The following is a 20,524-nucleotide window of genomic DNA, read 5'->3' as shown; positions in this document are numbered from 1 at the left end:
ACCACAATGAATACAACAGCCAAACAATAACCCAAAAATAGAATTAATTTCGTTAAATCTTTGGTTAAAAGCAACTTGTTTACTTAAATGACGTCAGCACGCTTGATAAGAAAGTTAAAACTGAACCAAAAACTTATCCTTACCTTAGCTTATCAAAATTTATCCTTATAGTTAAAACTTATCTAAAACGATTTGGAAACCATGTCCGCCATCTTTGAAGTCGTCTTTCGCGATGCGGGCATAGCTCGTTGGATGAAATTACGGAAAGACTCATCTGTTAACTGCACCTTCTGCAGAATACCACAAACGCATTGCTTTAAATCGACTCGAGTCAAACAGCGATTTGACTGCTTTGACAATAAAATGACAGGGCGTTTATCAAAGATATATACTTCTAGCCTTAAGCCTGTTCCTCGACGATCAGATAAACTGTTTATGTGAACTTGTGGCCTAATACTCTTCAAAAAGCTTAAAATAATTTGTACAGTTGAACCGTTACCCGCATTCCTAAAATCGTTACTACGACTTCCCTATTGGTCACTCCAAATTTAAATAAAAAAACAGTATACAATTTAGTTATATAGTGCGTGACGTAAGCAATATATGAAAGTTATTCTTATCGCTTTCTACGCAACTCATACAATGGTCCCAGACTCCCAGTAAACAAGTACAGTTGGACCATTTGAAAAAACTGTTATCATCAATAAGCAAATGTTACAATTAGTTCATTGTTTACCTACATTTCAATGACGTAAAGGAAATAACGATATTAATCGTGACAAACAAACATGGAAGCTACAGATAGATCATTTTTGTGTAATTTGAAGTGACTGTGTTGTACAGCGGAAAACCGTGAAGTGCGATTTTCCATGGTTACCGGTTATTCACAAAAACTTAGACTAAAATTGTTTCAATAACCCTATAAACGAAAACCACTAAGTAATTACCATTAGCGACCACACTGAAATAATTCACCACCTCTGCCGCATTCATCATGATTGAAGGTTTTACCCATTTAATTCCGCATTCCCATTGCAGTAGGTAGTGCAGTGTTTATAACAAATAATGTGTTTAGTTTAACACATATAGTCTTGTTCAAGCAGCTCATCAGTCCATTCGTGTTTTATCATGTGAACTATTCTTCTATTTTCGTGATGTATTGTGTCAATCATTTCCTCAACTCGAAGCGACTCACTCACGACACCAGACGGTTGTTACACCGCGACGCACAGCACATGGTAAAGTGGCTTTAACTTTTGTTTATTATGCTCACGTCATCATCGTTTTACTGCATAGTTTGCTAATTGCCGAAACGCATGACGTAGCTTTGTGATGATGGTTACTGCTGTGGTTTGTGTTTAGCCGAATGACCACGGCTTGAAGCGCTGTGGTGTTTCTGGCCGCTAATTTTCTTTTGTTCCGTTTACTGATCTTGCAGGAGCTGGTGCGGATGATCGCTTTCATGTCGGCTTTTTGTCACAGGGTGGAAGTTTCTTTCACAGCGACAAGATATGATTGATGGATTGGTATCTCTAAGACTATGTAATGTGAGTTTCGACGTAATAGACCTGTCAAATGACGTAAACCCGAGATGTAAGACATTCCTTCACTTCCCAAAACAAACGCTTTTATGGTCTTCCAAAGTTTTAGTATAAGCACGTTAAGAGAAACTTAAGAAGTGCACACATGAAACATTAAATGTTACCAATACAACTAGAGTTATAGTTAAAAAATATCTTAACTAACGGTTATACTAAATTACAACTACAGTTACTATAAGATAAGACAACGCAACTAGATAACTCGATAACGATAACGATAACGATAACACGATAACTATAACAATGCATTAAGAATAAGTTAAGCGCTGCCCGTGTCTGCAGGTATGTGTGGAGAGTGACGTCTCACAGATAGATCATTGATAGATAGAAACTCATTGTGGGTTGTGGTAACAGCTTACTTAGTCCGGATGTAATTGGAAGGTATCGCATCCTTAAAATGGACCGAAACATAGCAGAGCGTTTGATCATATTCGAACGAAATATGTCATTGATAATATTAAAATATTATTAAATCTGCACAAGAATTATGACAAAAAGACAAAGACTAATTATGACAATTAGAACACCGTCGGTTAATTTTTTCAATATTTTGGTTTTAAGACACATTGACGTTCCATATCTAACATTTCCATTGCTTATTATTGCGTTGACTGCTATGAGATGTTGCTTAGTGTCATTTCATGTGTGACCAAACTGCAAACAAGGATTCCTTGTCAAGTCGATATCAGGTGAAGGAACAACTTAGCTGTTTGTGAAAATTCATCTCAATCGACTCTATGCATTGACCATTGCCTATCCAAAGAGTTATTAACATACTATGAAAACGTCGGAGTTTATATCTTGCGTGTGCATATATTTGTTTTTTGAATCAATTTTCTTCCATACTTTTAGTCTTATTTGTGTAATGTGATGAAGATGTCTCAATAAATCCACTAGAGATTACACTCTGAGCGTAAATAAAAAACTTGTTCTTGTTATTTATTTGTTTATTTATGCGTCATGGACAGTTCGTCTTTAAAGCGTCGCGAACACGGCAAGGTTAATTATGACGCCAGCACACGCTTTTTTGCTATGAAGTAGTTTTGCGTTGATTCATTATTGTTTTAACAGCAAGAGATAAACCAAAGTTAACAAGAAGTTCCGCTTCAGCAATTTGAATTGTGTTGTATTGTAAAGACGCTACAAGCGACAGCCGTTGATTGACGGAACTGCAGATTTTACATTGTTTTACATATCTTCTCTATTATGCGCTGCCTTATTAGCGTAAGCAGATTGAGTTGGTTTAATTAAGGATCTTCCCTTGCGGCGAATCCTGCTACTCCAGGCCTTGTCCCAATATAAATTTATTCACAAAGGTTTTCCTCCATTTGCTGTGAAGCCATCCTAGCATTGCGGGCAGTTAGATTCATATTTTTACTCCTCTGTTTTAATTCTGAAGCCAGTTACATACTTTTCTGTAGTTTCCTGCTTAGCTTGTCTAAGTCAGTCACATTTAACGTTTCTTTGAAGTGACTATTTCGTCTAATTGTGTTGGCTGTGGAATCAGGTTACCACTGTTGCTAGATTTCATATAAAACAATTAACACTGGATCACAAACTTTTACATCTTCATGGTTGAAAGTTGCAATGGTGATGCAGCTTTTGATGCGGGGAGCTTTTTCAATGAAGTCTTTGGTCAAGTTCTGCGTTGGTTTCAATAAACAGCAGATTTCTCCTCGACGTGATATTGTTTTAGATTTGAGAAAAGTTCTTCCTCACATATTCAGTGGAGTGTTATAAATTTTGGTTTCCTTAACCCAACTCTAACAAAAGTTTTTGCTAAAAATCTTGTTACCACTATCAGCAATCGCTTCTAGGGCCTGTTCTGAGTTTTGCAATCCTGACCATCCTGACCATTCGCAATTGCTTAAGTGTGATCAGTGTTGGAAATTTTAAAGCCAGTTGAATGACGGAAGGGAACTTTTTGCTTTTTTGACGACGCAGTTTTTGATTCTAAGATTTAACTATGACAAAACACTATCATGTTTAAATGTTAACTCTGTCTGCATACTTTCACAAGAAATGAGAGCCATCAGAGCGAAAACGTACATGATTTCCGAAAGGATCCTATAGAAGCATGATCCTACAGTGCCCGCCAAAAATATCTTTCAATTTGTCATAATTACTTGGATAGATTAAGGAGCTGTATATGCTGACATTTTGCGATTTCCATGGTTTGTTGCACTCTTACGTAATTGTTGAAATGTGTTAGACCAATCAAGAAGCCGCAGTTTTTCAGTGCGGGGATTACTCTTAGCAAATGGCGCGTTAAAAACTTGCAGGTCGCATGTTTTGGTTAGCCTAAATTGATAAAATTTGACTTTGTTTGCCCAAAATTTCAGTCTTTTTTTGCAAGAGTTGGTGATATGTAAATTTATTAGGATTTTACGAAATAATAGCCTAAGGCATGCTAAAGTGACAGACAAAAATTCAGGGAGCTTCATGCATGATTTTTCGATTAATTGCTCTTTTAAATAAATTAACTTCATTACAAAATAAACAAAGAAATAAGGCCTTTTGACAAGAATATACTGGACCTAAGGTGTCATATATTAGAAAATGACCTAAACCAAACACAGGGCTACAGCCGGGGCCGAACATTTAGATTAAAATAAGAATTACGCAAAAAGAAAATTTGTGGTGATATAAACCCCAAAATTTAATGACAGCATTTAATAATACTCTTCCAATTTAATCTCATTGATAAAGTTTTCAAATAGATTCAGAATGGAAAGCAGAGTCATACACATTTGTGCTATACAAGAAGATGAAACTTTTCTGCAAAAATCGCTTGATATTTAGTTATATTATGCTCATTATGTTAATATTAAACGGGTTAGAACTATACCATTAATTTTTGCCACAAAACCTATCTTAATTATTTGTAAAGAACAATGTCGATTTAAAGCTTCGTAACTTTTCAAGTAGCAGATTAAACAAACAAAGTTAAGTGATTAAATGTTGTGGTAACTTTGATTTTCTTCGACTTTAAAGGCATCTCTCTGCTTCAACCACAACTTTCGCAGAAGGAATTTTCGTAAATCTGCCAGCTGTGGCGTTTCCCTTTTTTGCATTTCTGCATTAAACTTGAAAGTATTTTGTTGCGATGACTTTCAAGTTCATGGTCAGAAGTTAATACAATACAAAAGTTTGCGCAGCAAGTTATCTAACAGGCAAATGTTAGTTACCATGGTTCCACGACAATTAACCGTGGGAAATTGACCGCGAACAAACTCACCGGGGACAACTGACCGGGGGACAACTGACCGTGACGTAAATTTACCTAGAACCAACTGACCTTAAATCATATTATCACTTAAATCATATAATTTGAATAAACAACAATGCTAATTTGCGTAAAAAATAAAAATAAAATGCGTAGCGGTTGATTTGTGTCGCCGGCCAATTTGTTGCCGGTCAGTTGACCACGACCAATTGTCGCCGGTGAATTTGTTCACGGTCAATTGACGTGATCCCAGTTACCATGGTCATTAGATCCAAAGCATGTTCAGAAAAAAAATTTTTCAATCAAAGTTGCCAAAGACGGGGAAATACCCCACGATACATAACCTTTAAACACAAGTAGTAAGTAAAACGTTAACTCTTGCCTTGAAAGCAGGTTATAAAAAAGTTAACCGGCTACTTTTGTGGCAACCAGAACATAAAAGTGGTAGCCTTACTACGAAGCAACAAAGCTGTTTCTCGTTAAAAATAATTGAAAGAATTAATCTTCGGGAACAAGTTGTTGGGACAGAATTCTTGAGACTTCGTATAATAATAATAAGATGTTCCACTTCAATACTGGATTGTAAAAATCTAATAATAAAATTTCTATAGCTCCCTGATCCGATACGAAAAAACCTTCTAAGGCGATTAACAATCAAAGTATAAATACGGAGCAGCATGCAAGAGGTGTATGTAGATTCAGTGAAAATTATAAAACTTTGTAGAAAACAAAAAATAACATGTCAAAAAATAACATTAGAATACCGTATAAAGCAGTAATAATGAAATATAAACAAATAAGAAACGTTTAGGGCACTTTTAGTTTACCTACCAATGTAGCCTACTCCTTCTGTACATATACTTAACTCAGTGTTGGATTGAGTAACCTAATTAGCTAAAGTACATACTACGTGTGCCATGGTCGAACAAAAATACTGCACAATAGTTGTGATGCGTAGAAACGGCCGACTGAAACGTGTTTGTTGTTTCTAGATCGGTCCCTTGCACAGATCATAAGACTCGCCATACCCTAGTGTTTGAGTGACATCTTTTCTATAATGTTTGTGATTGTTGCTTTTAAATATTTAAAGCTTGTGCTTGGCGAGGAGAACTTACTCGTATAAATAGAATAAATGTACGACTGCAGACATCATTTGTTTAATCTTGATTGTCAAGATTCATGGCAACTGTCAACGGGGTCGTGTTTTTAATTTGCCGCGTTCGGAGTTCCAAATGTCGGCGTGTTTCAAATATTTTATGGAAGAGCAATCTCAGCTTTGACTTCGCTCCATGGAAGTTTTTGTTACCAATCGCTCATTATGACGCAAAAAATTCACTCGATTGTGAAATTTTTTAACCCTTTTTTGTCTAACGACGTCAAAATTATTTATGTCGTGCTCAGTAAGCAGCAGCAGAGAGACAATCAACTTTGACGCTCGCTTTTATCATCAAATTTTAAATCGAACAACAAATAACACCTGAACATTTAACCAGAGCATAGCGGTTGCTCAGTAGCTTTGCTCCCCGTCCAACAACTTGCTCAACAACAGTGGTAACCCGGAATGCTTTTCCTCCACCGATGACGTCACAGCGCTGCAAGAGAGGTCAAGTTTGCACTTGTCTGTCAAAATAATCAACAATCAAGGTCATTGAGTTGTTTGCAAATAACACCAAGTTTGGACATGCTTTGTCTGGTTGCGTTTTATTGGAATTTGATTAAAGATTGAAAGTTGAGTATTTAGGGATGAAGATACCTTCCACGCAGCAGATCCCTATTTTCAGACAATATTTTCCTCCAGGAGGAGTCCCTCTTTGGAAGATGAGCTTCTTCATTCTAATCTCAGCTGCTTCCAACATCCCTCTCATCTCTGAGGCGTCTTCCTTGGACGATGATGTCACATCACACGTAATGTCTCCGTAATTGTCTTCCAGCTGACAGCACAGTTTCGTTCCATAGAAATCACATCGCTTCGATATCAGGGCACGGGGATTGTCCAAACACTGCGTGAAGAAAGGGTTGAAACCGGATTTTTTTGCAAATATTTTTCGTTTGATAAAATAAAATAAACCATTATAAATATTTTCTAATATAGTATAACTTTAACGATACAGGCTAACTTATATTCAAGTCCTCTAATTAAAATATTCAATGACGTAAATGTTTTGCTTAAATCTACTTTACGTTATTTTGATCTTAAAAATTAATAGCAAAGTTTCAACATTAAAAAAAAAGAAATCTTCTAAAATGTGATGACGTAGGCTATTCTCCTTAGAATTCATTTGTCACGTCATCACGTAACATTTTATGGGAATAGTCTATTATTTACAGCTTAAAGTAGGCCTGTAATTGTCAGTAATTTCTGATAAAAATACTTAGTCTGGACTTGTTTGCTGAAGGCAGTAACATAATTTGCAATAATAAATATTGAAAAAAATTGCGAGGTGTCTCACTTTAAATTTGCTTTTACCTCCGCTATCCCACGTTCCAACAGATGATCCTGAGAGGAACCGGTTTTGTCGATTGCGGAAAACATTTCCGGCAAAATTCTTTTCCCGATGTAATAGTCTTTACCCGGACAATTCGCAATGTAGCAACCGTCCGAATATAACGCGAGCAGATATGCGACCAATAAAACCGCTCTTCCTTGTGTAAAGCACATTGCAACTAGACAGTCTATCTTATGTCACTGCAATTACTCAGAAAAATAAAAAATTAATAAAATACTGTGCACAAATATTCATTACCATAAGGTATTTACCAAATTTCTTAAGATTGTTTTCGATTTTGTTCATAAACTTCAATAGATTGTTGTTGATTGTTCGCACGCAACTAATGATTGAATCAATGGAGTCCCCACTTTTCACTGCATCTGTCCTAGCAATGACTTCGTACTAAAATCTTTATAACCATAGGCTACCGAAGGTCTAACACTGCCATCGATTTTCACAAAAATGTTTTCCGTGTTGAAAGGCGCCCAAATGAGAATAAAGCATTGACATGACTCCTCTGTGGGCCGAGGTCGACATTGGAACAAGCATTCAAGCTTGTAATTGCTAAAATTACAACTGAGTTGACGCTCAGCAAGGCGCGTTGCATTCGTCTTATTGTAAAGAAAAAATTTATTCTAAAGCTGGGAAACGAGGAACGCTCAAGAAATAAACAAAACAAGTGAACTATTTCATGGTGTTGTAAATGTTTCTGCCAGTCGTTTGTAATTGTTATGGTATTAAATAACACCTTGTTAGTTTTGTAATTCTCTTTAACTACAGGTAGCTGCTTTGCACAAGCCACAAAATATTGTTAAATAAAACTGCTGAAACTAATTAAGAAATTCTTTTAGTAGCTCCACTCGGCTAACTATAGATTAAAAGTTATAGCTAGTATTGTAACCAAACTTTTTCTCAGCCAGGAATCTTGCCGCTTCACAGCTAGTCAATTAACTCTGTTTGCTTTAAGAACTTTTAATATCATTTTATTCAATGAAAACACCCATCTTACCTATATAAAACCCAAACCTACACTGAAACAACACTCGACCAGCACTTACCAGCCGAGCGCAACACCACATCAAAACAAATTCCACGCAATGAGTGAATACGTGGGACGCTAAATAATGATTACGCCCTAAAGGGAGCGATGTAAAACGTCACAAGAGATCGACTAAAAAAACATTTGTACTTATAAACAAGTAAAATAAGGTAGCACCTGAGCAAACATAAAACTTGACGAGCATGCATATAAATGACACAATGCGAATAAAAATAGAAGTTGGCCCACATATTTTTCTACAATACCAAATCAACCTATAAGAGTGGTGCGAAAAAAACAGTGTATAATGTGATGACTCTAAAACGGGTGCATAAAAATAATCCCGTGACAGTAATACATAATCACCGGTTTCGCCTATCAAGATAAACACTAATTAATTAATGGCGTATCTGCGCCTGTAGCTGGTAAATTTATTTCAAACTTACCAGACAATCAAAACCCTTAAAAATTGCCCCAGCAAATAATTGAGAACAGGCAGCCAGATAAATACATTTTGCTACAGTCAAGAAGTACATATGAAGACTGACCTATATTAAGCTGCAGAACATTTGTTCCAGTGTCTGTGCTTGCAGAAATGAAAGAATTTGCTTTCTACTGCGCTTGTCTCAAACACTGGCACTTTTATGGCACGTGTTTAACCTTAAATGGCTGATTCTTATTCTTCAGTTTTAAGGTTTTCCAAAAAATAACGCAACTAAATAAAATCTGGTGTCGAGTTGTCAAACGTTGCCAGGTAAGAGGTCAGATAAAGAAGTAAATATTCCAAACATCAACAGCGGACTTCCAAATAATAGAAACCTGGGTTATCTTTCATGGCTTTCATCTGCCTGCATAGAGTAAATAACATTAATATTAAATTGACATTTCAATAGAAACTGTGCGCTGTACTATGACGTAACAACAGCTTTATTTCGTCTGTGCTGACGTGTCAGATTTCTTACGTCTAGATCGAGATGGAATCAGTTTTCTTTTCAATTTTTCACACAAAGACAGATTATTGTAACATTGGCCAGATACAAAGATATAAATAATAGATGGCGCTTCTTAAATTCATTCATTTAATGCGTGATAAATGTCGAAATTTATAGCTTTTCAAGAAAATTTCTCTTTCCAAGATGATAGTAAATAGCAACGTTATTCATGGGAATGTTTGAAATATCATCTTAATATTTATAACTACAGTTTGAGTGTATTGCTTAGACTTATATCATATCGATTTACGTGTGCTTGTGTGGGCTGAGGTATTTTACCTTCGCTAATTTGTCCAGCCATCATGGACTGTCTGGATTGTGGTCATCTGCGACAGGTCGACTTCTATTTGTAATAAAATAGTCCAAAACTGCAAACATAAAAGGCCAAGGCTACAACATTAAGGTTTGGGGAAAACATTGTGAGCCGCAAATAGAGGAAACCCCAATATTAGCACAGAACATAATTTACTGATCTTATCAACTTGGTACTTTGCTGCACCACTAATAACGCACTCCTTGACTCCTTGTGCCTACAACAAAAAGCTGAAATCGTTGCATGTGTGTATCGTCACACAATATTGTGACGTTAGCCATAAAGAGGCATTATCACCTCATAATAATCACATATCGACTTGCACTTCAATGATGTGCGACTTATCTCATGCTGTGGCTATTTAAGCAATGCAGCCCATTTAAATAAAACTCTGGTGTATTTTACTGTAACAGCTGCGAGGATTGCACTGCATAATACAACGCACCAAAACACCGAAAGTATTTTCCGCACGAAATGTATCCGAGACCTGATCTCCTCGTACCAAGGTTGGAACCTCCCTGCCTTAGAAAATTCTTGACCAACCAGATAATCAATGTGGAAAACGGCTATGACTATGCGATTGACCGGCAACAAATAGCGGCCAGATGGACCTGTCTAGACTCATTTTGACTTTCTGAAAAGCTGTGATGACAGACTCCAGTCGAAGGAGACCTATCCTTAATATACTTAAACAACACAGCTTGGGTCAGCTACTTTCGGCGACCGCATAATCCTTAAATACCAATAAATAGACTTTCAAATAAAAGCAACGAAAACGTATATATAGAATATACATATATATATGTATATAATATATAGGTATATAGGTATATAATATGTATATATACCATATAGAAGACAGGTTTCTTTTCCACTTAGGTTTTGCAATAAAACTTAAGTCGAAACTTTATATTCGTTCAACAAAGGAAACGCCTAAACGCTACAAATCTTTAGTCTTCAAACTGTCAGACAACGTTAATCTACAGTCAGCAAATAAAAATTCGTGTCGTGACTAATCATATTGATTAGTACTAAAACAATTATTTCCATAAAATTTATAACGATACTTTAGAAGAATGAATGAATGCGTGAAACTGAAAGCAAAGATTTAAACAAGGGTTGACCTGGTCACCGAAATAACGATAACATAATTAAGTATTTATGATAAAACACACAACTAAACCATAGAAATGTTCATATCATAGGATTTTCACAAGAAGAGCGACATAAGATCGAAAGCAAAGCAACAAATTTACAGGTTTTCTGATAAACGTCTTACAGCAACAACTTAAACAAATACACTGTACGTTGTACAACGAATGCATGATTGCAAATTTGATACGTTTTCTTTGCTTTGTTTGCTTTTGTTTAAAATTTTCTTATGTCATATGTATATGAGGCAAAATATTTTGTAAAATGATCTCTTCAGTCAAATCAATTCTACCAAAGAAAAATAGCAGCGGCCTGGAAGCTTAAACTCACACTATTAGACCCTAGTAAAGAAATCAAGTGCAAATAAGATGTTCAAGAGAGTGTTAGGTGGAGTTGATCCAGTAAACTCGATACTTACGAAATGACGTTAAGCTCAATCGCATCGCTTTTGGGGGGCTGGTTACGGTTGGGGCGAAGTCTTTTCCACAAGTATTTCACATTCATTTCGATGTAGGGTGAGTACAAGATGGGGTTAAATGCACTGTTGATTGGGAGGAGCACTCCTGCAGTGAATATCTCAACTCCACCTGGAAGCTTCACTCCACTCACGCTTACGTAAGCCATTATGCAGATGGGAACCCAACAAAGAAAATCTGAAATAATGATGCGAGCGATTCGTTGATTCATTTTGTCATTTTGCTTCTGCGCGTTGTTACTTTGTATTGGACGTTTTCTCATATTCCAGGCAATTAAGGTAAATCCAGAGAGCACAAAAAGAAAAGAAAGGAAATTGAAAGTTACTATGACAATGGAATAGATCCAGAAACTATCACTGCCGTTAACGTATAATCGTGGCATGCACACACTTGTAGTTCCGTAGTAACCGATCTCGCCTCTCGGAGAATACTGAGGAAATTTATTCTTCAAAAAGCTTTGAAGACTTTTCCAAGAATTTTCATCGAGATCCTGTGACGTGTTTGTAAGAATGGCCAGACGACAAGCAAAGTCTGTGACATAGTCATGAGTGACTGTATCAGATGAAGAAAACTCGTTAAGGAAAAGAACTTTAGATTTAAAGTAACGTGTGGTGTTAGATACGAGAGTAATAACAAAAGAAATTATCCAAGAAAACATTGCAGCAACAATCCAAGGTTTTGCAGAAGCATGACGAGCTTTGAATGGATATAAGACAGCATACAAGCGGTAACTAGTAAGAATAGCCATGAAAAAGCAAGAAGTTTGGCTGGAAATCACGCACAGACTTCCCGCCAGTGAACAAATCGGACTCGATCTCCACTTATAATCGAATTCGGAATATCTGCCTGAATACTGAACATCTTTCACTAAAATAATCATCAAATATACACCCATTAAGCAGTCAGAGACAGTGAGGTTGATGATTAAAATATGGTTGCATACAGAAGCATCTTTGTTTTTCCGTTCGTTGAGATTTTTAGCAGAAATAATGGCGACGTAAAAGTTTCCCACAATGGTAAGTATAGTGACAAACCACAGCCATGTTTTTAGACCGAGGTTGTCAATCATATTACGAGCGGAAGAGAATAACCCAGGAATAAACTCATCAGATCCATCAACACATTCTTGTTTACCATTAAGAACTGAAGACTTTGGAATTGATTCCAGATTTCCTACCTTTATTGTGCAGTAGTACCTGTTGGGGCAGTTTTTTTCGTCAATTCCATCATCACAGTTTTCCTTACCATCACATTTTTGTAAGATGTCGATGCTATCCTTTTCACCAGCTTTGCACTGAAATCGTTTTGGACAGTTTCTTTCATCAAATCCTTTGGAGCAGTTTGTGTCTTGCAAGTACTTCCATGCTTCATCAATGTAACCGTCGCAGTATCGATCTCCCATTGTGAAGTAAGTGCGGCAAATATCGTTACAAAATGCTGGAGGATTGGGACATGATTTGCACTCATCTGAGAAGTCGATGCATTCTGGTCTTCCATCGCACTGAACAGCAAGTGTGTCACCATGTTTTTTGTTGCAAATCCTTAAATCTTTATCTACTTGCAAACAAGGCAAAGTACTAGAAGTGTCATTTGAATCAATGCTCCAGGGTTTAAAAAAGTTGCATTGCGATGACCTAGAGAGGAGATCCAAACATTCTGGTAAAGATGGATTTTCGCAGAGACATTCGTCTGAAAAGTCGAAACAATCAATGATACCGTCACAGACTTGCTTAGGCGAGATGATCAGGCGATCGTCGAGACACTTAAAGCAATGAAAGGAGCCATCACTGCTGAAACAAAGATCAGAATTATCGTAACATTGTGCGATGTCGTCGTATAGATTCCATTGAGGAAGGACGCATAGAATGGTTGAGAACTTGGCAGAACACTTAAATCCAGGTTGAGAAGTTATTTCATCAGTTCCGTCATTGCAGTCCTTCTTTCCATTGCAGAAGTTTTGGTCCAAGATTATGGATTGGTCAGTGCATTGGAATATTCTGATAGCGTTGCTAGCTGAAGTATTTTTATCAGAACAGAAAGAAAAGCAAACCGCTTCAGTCATGTTGCAATCATACTTACTACATTCTAAGGAAGGTACATTTGTACAAGTAGAATTGTCACACCAAGGTGGGATACAAAAGCTTTCATTTTCTAACTTAATAACATCGAAATTGCAAAAGCCCCAACTCGTTTTATCAAATGATTTGATATATTGTTCATCATTATGACTAGGGCAGTTAAAGTGTCCATCGTTGACGTAATCCATCGAGATACATCCTTTCTCCATATTGCAAGTAGGAAAGTTGTTACGGAAGCAAGAGCAGGTGAATTTCTCTTCAGGACAAGAACAGTTCATTTCATCTGATGAGTCTGCGCAATCCTTACTTGTATCACATCTATCTATAAAAACAAAGACGACAAATTTTGATGAACAATGTATTAGTTTTATCAATAAGTCTATAGGTTAAAAATATTCCAACAAAATTTATGTGAAAATAAACAAATTGTCTTTTATTTATTTGTTCATAAGCACAATGAAATTCGATTAGCACATTTTAGTTTAACTCATATTCTTTCTATTCGTACACAAAATGAATAAGTGCGCTTGATGTTCTGTCCCATCTGATGTACCCATCAAATAACATTCAAATGGCATTGGTGTTGAACTGGACATTTTATCAACTTGTTGTCATCATCGGACATTGAAGATAAAAGAAAGTCCACAAATCATTAACCTTCGATCGTTGCTCAACGCATTACTCAACCAAATTACTCAGCAACTAAACGGAGTGGGAAGTTTCTTAGATCTTGATTGAACGTAATCCTTGCAGCCCGAGACAAAACAAGTCCAGTAACGCTTGGTAAAGACATACAAGAAATTAAAGATGGGACGATGAAGTTGCAAGGTCAAGAAGCGACATCTGACGGAATTGTGATTGCGTATATCTACGTAGTTTCAATGTGGTAGTAGCCACCAAGGCCAAGTAATGACATGTTGCCATCAGTAATAAAAAAACAAATGCCCTGAAAGACTCCAGACTGTACAGCATACCTGTTGAAAGAAAACTGGCAACCGACAACAAAAAGATTTCTCAATAGAAAGAAGTTTCTTTAAATAGCTCGTCCAATACACTGTAAGTTCAAAAGAAAAAAAAAACGCCCGGAAGTGGCATTCGCTGGCTCGTAAATAAAAGGCAACTCGACCGTATTTAAAAGAACATCGACAACTCACAATGGAAAAACGCAACGAGAGCTAAGCGATAATTCCTCCGACAACACCGGAAGACTACCAGACCTGTGACAATATTTTTTCTTCAGCTCTAACCTTTTCTACGGCACAGTGATAACAATTATTTGATTTGAACAGATTCAGTATTCTCTTTTTCAAGACTTGCCTTTTTGTGGATGAGGCCGCCACTACCATTCCTTATATGGATGGTACCTCTGCTTTAAATCTATGCACTGAGGTTTTCATACATACTGCTAAGTCAGCGCTGACAAGTTGGTTTATGAAGACGTGGATTTGAAACGTATTATTGCGCACCAAGCCTAAGATATTCTGATAATGACCAGTGTTACGTGATCTTGTGGATAATAGGAGCTTATGTGACGAAATAACGTAACAATTATGTATTTTACTGCATGTTGATTTTATCTGTGATTAGCTGATGTATATTTGCATTATGCATCTGTATGACGACATAAAAACAACTGTATGAATGAACAAACAAGAATAAACAATAAACATCAAATAACACTACGTAACAAAATTTGAAAAAATTTTTGTTTGGCTACATTTATTAAGTGTATCTGTATGATTTTCAAGCGCTGATTTCAAAAATGCTATCAGTTTTTTTCTATCATCGATCGTTTTCAAAATACAAAAATTTCCGTTTTTGTGATTTTCCATTAACTGTAGGTATTTTATACGGTTATGGTCTGTGTCTGTCAGTACTATCATGTTGTAAATGGGCGTCCTATTTACTTGAGAAAGTGAATGGGAGTGGAAGTTTGAAATGCAGACAAATGTGCTTTTATTTCTTATCTCAGTTTTCATTTTATCTCAGCCTGTTAAATTCAGTATAGTCTCATTAGAAAGTCATGTTTAGTGTTTACAAAGAGATGTATGCCACATGATTACATTTTGTAGAGTTAAGTCTTGTGTAAATCTTAGATTCAGTTCATCTTTTAAATAGTAGAAATCAAAATGTCTAGTAGACAGTGCAAAAATTTAAGTAAGAGTACTGCCTCCCCCACAGGAATAGGCACTTGGGGTTTTCTGTCTACTTTGACGTTTTTGAAGACCTTTGCTATTGCAAAGACGTAGAAGGCCTGTTTGGTGCTGTTGGAATAGATCATGATCCTACTCAGTGGCGGCGTTTCATTGACAGTTCTACCAAAAGTCTTAACCAGTGTTACTTCACAATGGCAACATATACCCATCAATTCCACTTGCTTATTCCTTACAGATGAAAGAAGATTACGAAAACGTCAAGCAACTGCTCATTAAAATCAATTACACTCAGTTTAAGTGGTATGTTTGTGGTGACTTTAAAATGTTGGGAATTTTGCTTGGTCTGCAGGGTGGTTACACAAAATACTCTTGCTTTCTGTGCTTGTGGAATAGTAGAGCTGACGGTGAGCACTATCAGATGAGAAAATTAATGGCCGACACGGGAAAAACTAAACCCAGGAATGTACAACGTTATTAGGGAACCTCTTGTAAGCCGGGAAATAGTTTTACTGCCTCCACTTCATATCAAATTAGGTCTGGTAAAACAGTTTGTCAAATCTTTGGATTTTCAAGGACAAATTTTTCAAGAAATCTGTTCAATGTTTCCCAGACCATCACTTGCCAAATAAAAGGAGGAATATTTGTTGGTCCCCAGATAAACACAATGTTAAAGTGTAAAAGCTTGGAATAAAAAATGAATGAAACAGAAAAAGAAGCGTGGCAAGCATTTCGAGGTGTGTTTGATGAATTTTTGGGAAATAAAAGGGACAGAAATTACAAAGAGTTGGTGAAGAAACTGATCAAAAGTTACCAAAACATGGATTGTCGCATGTCTGTCAAACTTCATTTTTTATGTTCGCATCTAGATTTTTTTCAAGAAAATCTAGGTGGCTTCAGTGAGGAGCACGGTGAGAGACTTCATCAGGATATTGAGCCAATGGAAAAACGATATAAAGGCCGCTGGGATAGTGTAATGATGGGAAAATACATTTGGTCCTTAGTAAGGCAAGACAGGAGTAGTCATAAAAGAAAAACTCGCTCAAAAGTACATTTTTGAACGACTCTTACTGTTTGACAAAACTATGTTACATTTATCTTCAAGCCTTCCTTATTAACGTTTTTAAACTGGTTTTTGCGTTTAATAAACCAAACAAAACATTGATGTGGAGCTAAAATCTACTGCAAGAGTAGAACACGATTTGCTGTACTTACAGCTACATCAAAATTTGAATATCTCAAAAAGTAATGATGGTACGAAAAAACTAACTAGATTTTTGAACTCAGCACCCAAAAATTCATAAAGGGGCATTAAAAAAAGTAGCCAAACAAAAATTGTGTTACGTAGTGTAATAGCTAAATATTTTCTAGTAAATGAACCTAGTTTCTAGCTATTCATAACATCATGTCTAAATCTTCATTATTATTTTGTCAAAATAAAACATGAAACAAAGATTTACACCTTGTTAAAAATTAACCTTATTTTAAATACTGTCACGCTTTAGAACTAAACTTCACCAACCATCATGCTTATAACATACAAGTCCTCTTCCTTTACAAGAGAAATCATCAACTTTATTACAAGGGCAAGGAAATGGCCTCCATTTGGGACATGATGAGCAATTCCATTCGTCGCTACCATCTGGGCAGACTGCATATCCATCGCATTTATCTGTATAAGGTATTTTTAATTAATTAGAAACACTTTGTGCAGATAATATTTTTTATAAATGACATTTTGATGATATTTGTAGTAAATCAAGATAATTTGAAAACCAAGTTAACTTTTAACTTTAAGATGTAAAACGTTTTTGAGAAATCTATTCTACAGAAGAAATTTTACTTTGCAATTTTACGACGTTGAAGCAGCCAAATCATTTTTTACTTTAACGTGTTACAAAACCATTACACTGGACAACAATTTACAACTTATTTTTTATTCCTCGCTCATTTCAAGTTTACCTAGACTAATTTTGCAATGCTGAATCCAAATCTGGTCTTAGATTTTTTCTAACACGTCACGTTTTTGAGATATGATATATGCTCACGACAACCCATAACTGTGATTTTGGCTAATTTTGGCTGAGCGGAACAAAACATTACATGTAATCAACCCAGTAATTTCTATTGAAAATAACAGCATTATCATACTGCACAATTTAACACAACCCAGGATAATTAAATCAGACAAAAATAACATTATATTCCCTCAAAAGTGCTTTATACACTTGCTCTTTCGAGTATGTTCAGTGTCAGTTTCACGCTGAAGAAACCAGCAGTAGTCCCCCATCATGTTTGGGTTAAATCGACCTCTATACCGCGATTCCATCACAGAGATGTCTTGGTGAAATCTTTCCCCATGCTCGTCGCTCACATCACCCAGGTTTGGCGGGAAAAATTCCAAGTGTGAATGAAGAAAATGCAGTTTAACCGACATTCTGCAGCCCATTTCGCGGTATGATTCCAGCAAATTGTCCACTAGTTCCGAGTAATTTTCTGCCCTGTACTTCCCAAGAAAATTTTGTACAATCTGTACAAATGCATTCCAGGCTTTTAATTCAATTGAATTAAGCTTGAATGGAAATACTGGGTCACGGATCAAATCACGTATTTGGGGGCCAACAAATATTCCAGCTCTCAGTTTAGCATCACTTAGTATTGCACCAAATTTTTCTTTTATATGCAGGAATCCATCTCCATTGAAATCCATTGCCTTCACAAATTGTTTGATCAGGCCCAGTTTAATGTGAAGTGGTGGCAAGTACACTTTGCTCGGATCAATTAGGGGTTGGCACTTAACATTATATCTTCCAACAATGTAGTCCGTTCTCATTGGCCATTCAGTTGTGTCATAGTGGTTTGCATCGTCTCGACTGTCCCACAAACAGAGAAAGCACATATGCTTGGTGTAACCCAACTGCAATCCGAGCAAAAGTGACACAACTTTAAGGTCTCCACATATGTTCCAGTTATAAGCCCGGTAGTTAATGACCCGTAGGATGGTTTCCATAGACTCGTACGTCTCCTTCAAATCGACAGCATGAGCAATAGGGACAGAAGGCTTTTCATTCCCATTGTGCAGTAGGACAGCTTTCAAACTAGCTTTGCTAGAATCAATGAACAGTCTCCACTCAGTGCTAATGTGTTGGTGGCCAAGCTCATACATGAATGAATCAACATCAGTGCAAAAACACACAGAGTCTTCGATTTTACCCCCCCCCCCCCCCCCCCCCTCTATAGTCATGGCCAAGAACATTCAAGAATGCATTAATTGTGAAAAGATAGAACATTGCATTTACAAAATAATGTCAATATTAATCTTACATAACATGCATTGTGACATAATATGACCAACAATTCGCTGGGAAAGAAAATTGCACAATACCTTGTACTGTAGAACCTTATAATATAGTGCCAATCAATGCAAAATCCGAATTTCGTGAATTTTCATATCTTGAAAACCTGACGTGATAGACCAATTCTGATTTCAGATTTGGAATCAGCGTCCCAAAGTTAGTCTAGGCAGTTTATTTTCATTTGAGGAATAATTTTGCTGTTGTCCAGTGTTATCACCGCGTTACATGAACATAGTATTTCACATTCGTTGGTCTTAGCTTTTGTAACATAATAAGTTATATCACATGTTTTGTTTCACTTTTACCACTAATCTGTAGATACTGTGTTGACATTAACGCTATATACGTATTGGTCACAAATTTGTGTCTTATATACACCATGCAGTGGTGTTCCAGGCCAATGGTGACCAGACCTTTCTCACTGAGAACCATGCACCAAAAATTTAATCAGAGGTCAGCCTACTTCGTTATCGCAAAGCTGTGTACGGACAAGTCGGAATAAAACACGTTTTGCAACGATCGCAACCGGTCTGACAGGTTCATTAGTCTGCCCGATCGTCTAGGACTCTAGGTGTACTTTCACTTCTCTGTGAATCAGTTCTTTCGTATATGTCGGATATATTTCGACACGTTTGTGTCCTTTCCGGCATCAAGTGTGAAAGTCTTTTTCAGAATTGGTTGGTGTAATGATTAATGCAACGCCCCGCGCAATCATTAATCAACGCCCCGTGTAGCTCCGCCGCATATCTCGTAATCACGTCCATGATGTTCTCAGTTCAGCCCCTCAGTTCTCTTCAGTTCTTTTCAGTTGCGTGATTGCGATTCATCATTTTAAGATTACCAGTTTCCTTTTATGGTTTGTTTAATTTTACTTGTTGTGTTTCAGCCTAGTTTAGTTTTTTGTCTCTTAAAGCTGTGCAATTAGAATACGATTATTTACAACTGTCTGTTCAGTTCAGTTGGTCTTAGACTCAACAAACATTCAGAGAGCTGCAATTCTTGATCCATTTGCTTTGGTGATCATAGTGTCAAGTCATGCACAGATACAGATGGTTTAATCTCTGGACAGATTTAATCTTCATCCGACTGCATGGGTACAATTGTAACCTTTCCAATTTTAAATTAAGACAGTCTTTTTTCTAGAAACCTGAGAGACCTGAAATTTCCTGACATCTCTACATTTTTGTGTTAGATTATGCAGAATAAATTTCGGCAAAAAATCTTCACACGTTACCGAGATTGAGGATCGAGTTGTTTTTACACCCTTAAGAGGTGGCATGAGTACAATTGTACCCATACACATTTTGTATCGAAATGACGCCAGAATACAAAACACAAAGACAATTTTTCGAATTTTGAGTGAAACAGTTTACAGAAATGATTTATTTGATACAGGAATATGAAAGAAAACTTAATCGAGGTGGTTTTAGTCCGTTTCACAAGTAATACTCTTTATTTTCCTGGTCTTACGTGGTTTTCGTTTCTGGTCTCTGCAGGCATAGCAGCTGCCAACAATCGGTGTAGCTCCACGACTTTCATGGGGTTCTTTGGAGGTAGTTGCTGTCCCTTCTGGCGATGTCGCAGTGTGTCGTCCTAGAACCATTTCCACTGTAGCTCGAAGGAAACGATTTTTCATCACCATCAGGTTG

At 36.7% G+C, this 20,524-nt stretch overlaps 1 protein-coding gene across 1 annotated transcript; it reads right to left on the bottom strand.

The window, feature by feature from the left end:
• Positions 1–6,334: 6,334 nt before the first annotated feature.
• Positions 6,335–7,496, bottom strand: LOC143465158 (uncharacterized). Its single transcript, XM_076963338.1, has 3 exons — positions 7,295–7,496; positions 6,581–6,827; positions 6,335–6,447 (listed from the first exon to the last, which is right to left on the bottom strand). The coding sequence occupies exons 1-3, from the start codon at positions 7,484–7,486 to the stop codon at positions 6,335–6,337; spliced, it is 552 nt and encodes a 183-aa protein (XP_076819453.1). The 5' UTR covers positions 7,487–7,496.
• Positions 7,497–20,524: the final 13,028 nt, after the last annotated feature.

The sequence above is a fragment of the Clavelina lepadiformis genome, chromosome 7 (assembly GCF_947623445.1).
Source record: "Clavelina lepadiformis chromosome 7, kaClaLepa1.1, whole genome shotgun sequence".
Taxonomy (NCBI): Eukaryota; Metazoa; Chordata; class Ascidiacea; order Aplousobranchia; family Clavelinidae; genus Clavelina; species Clavelina lepadiformis.
Note: the sequence above shows the minus strand (reverse complement) of the source record. Positions and strands in the feature narration are given on the sequence as shown.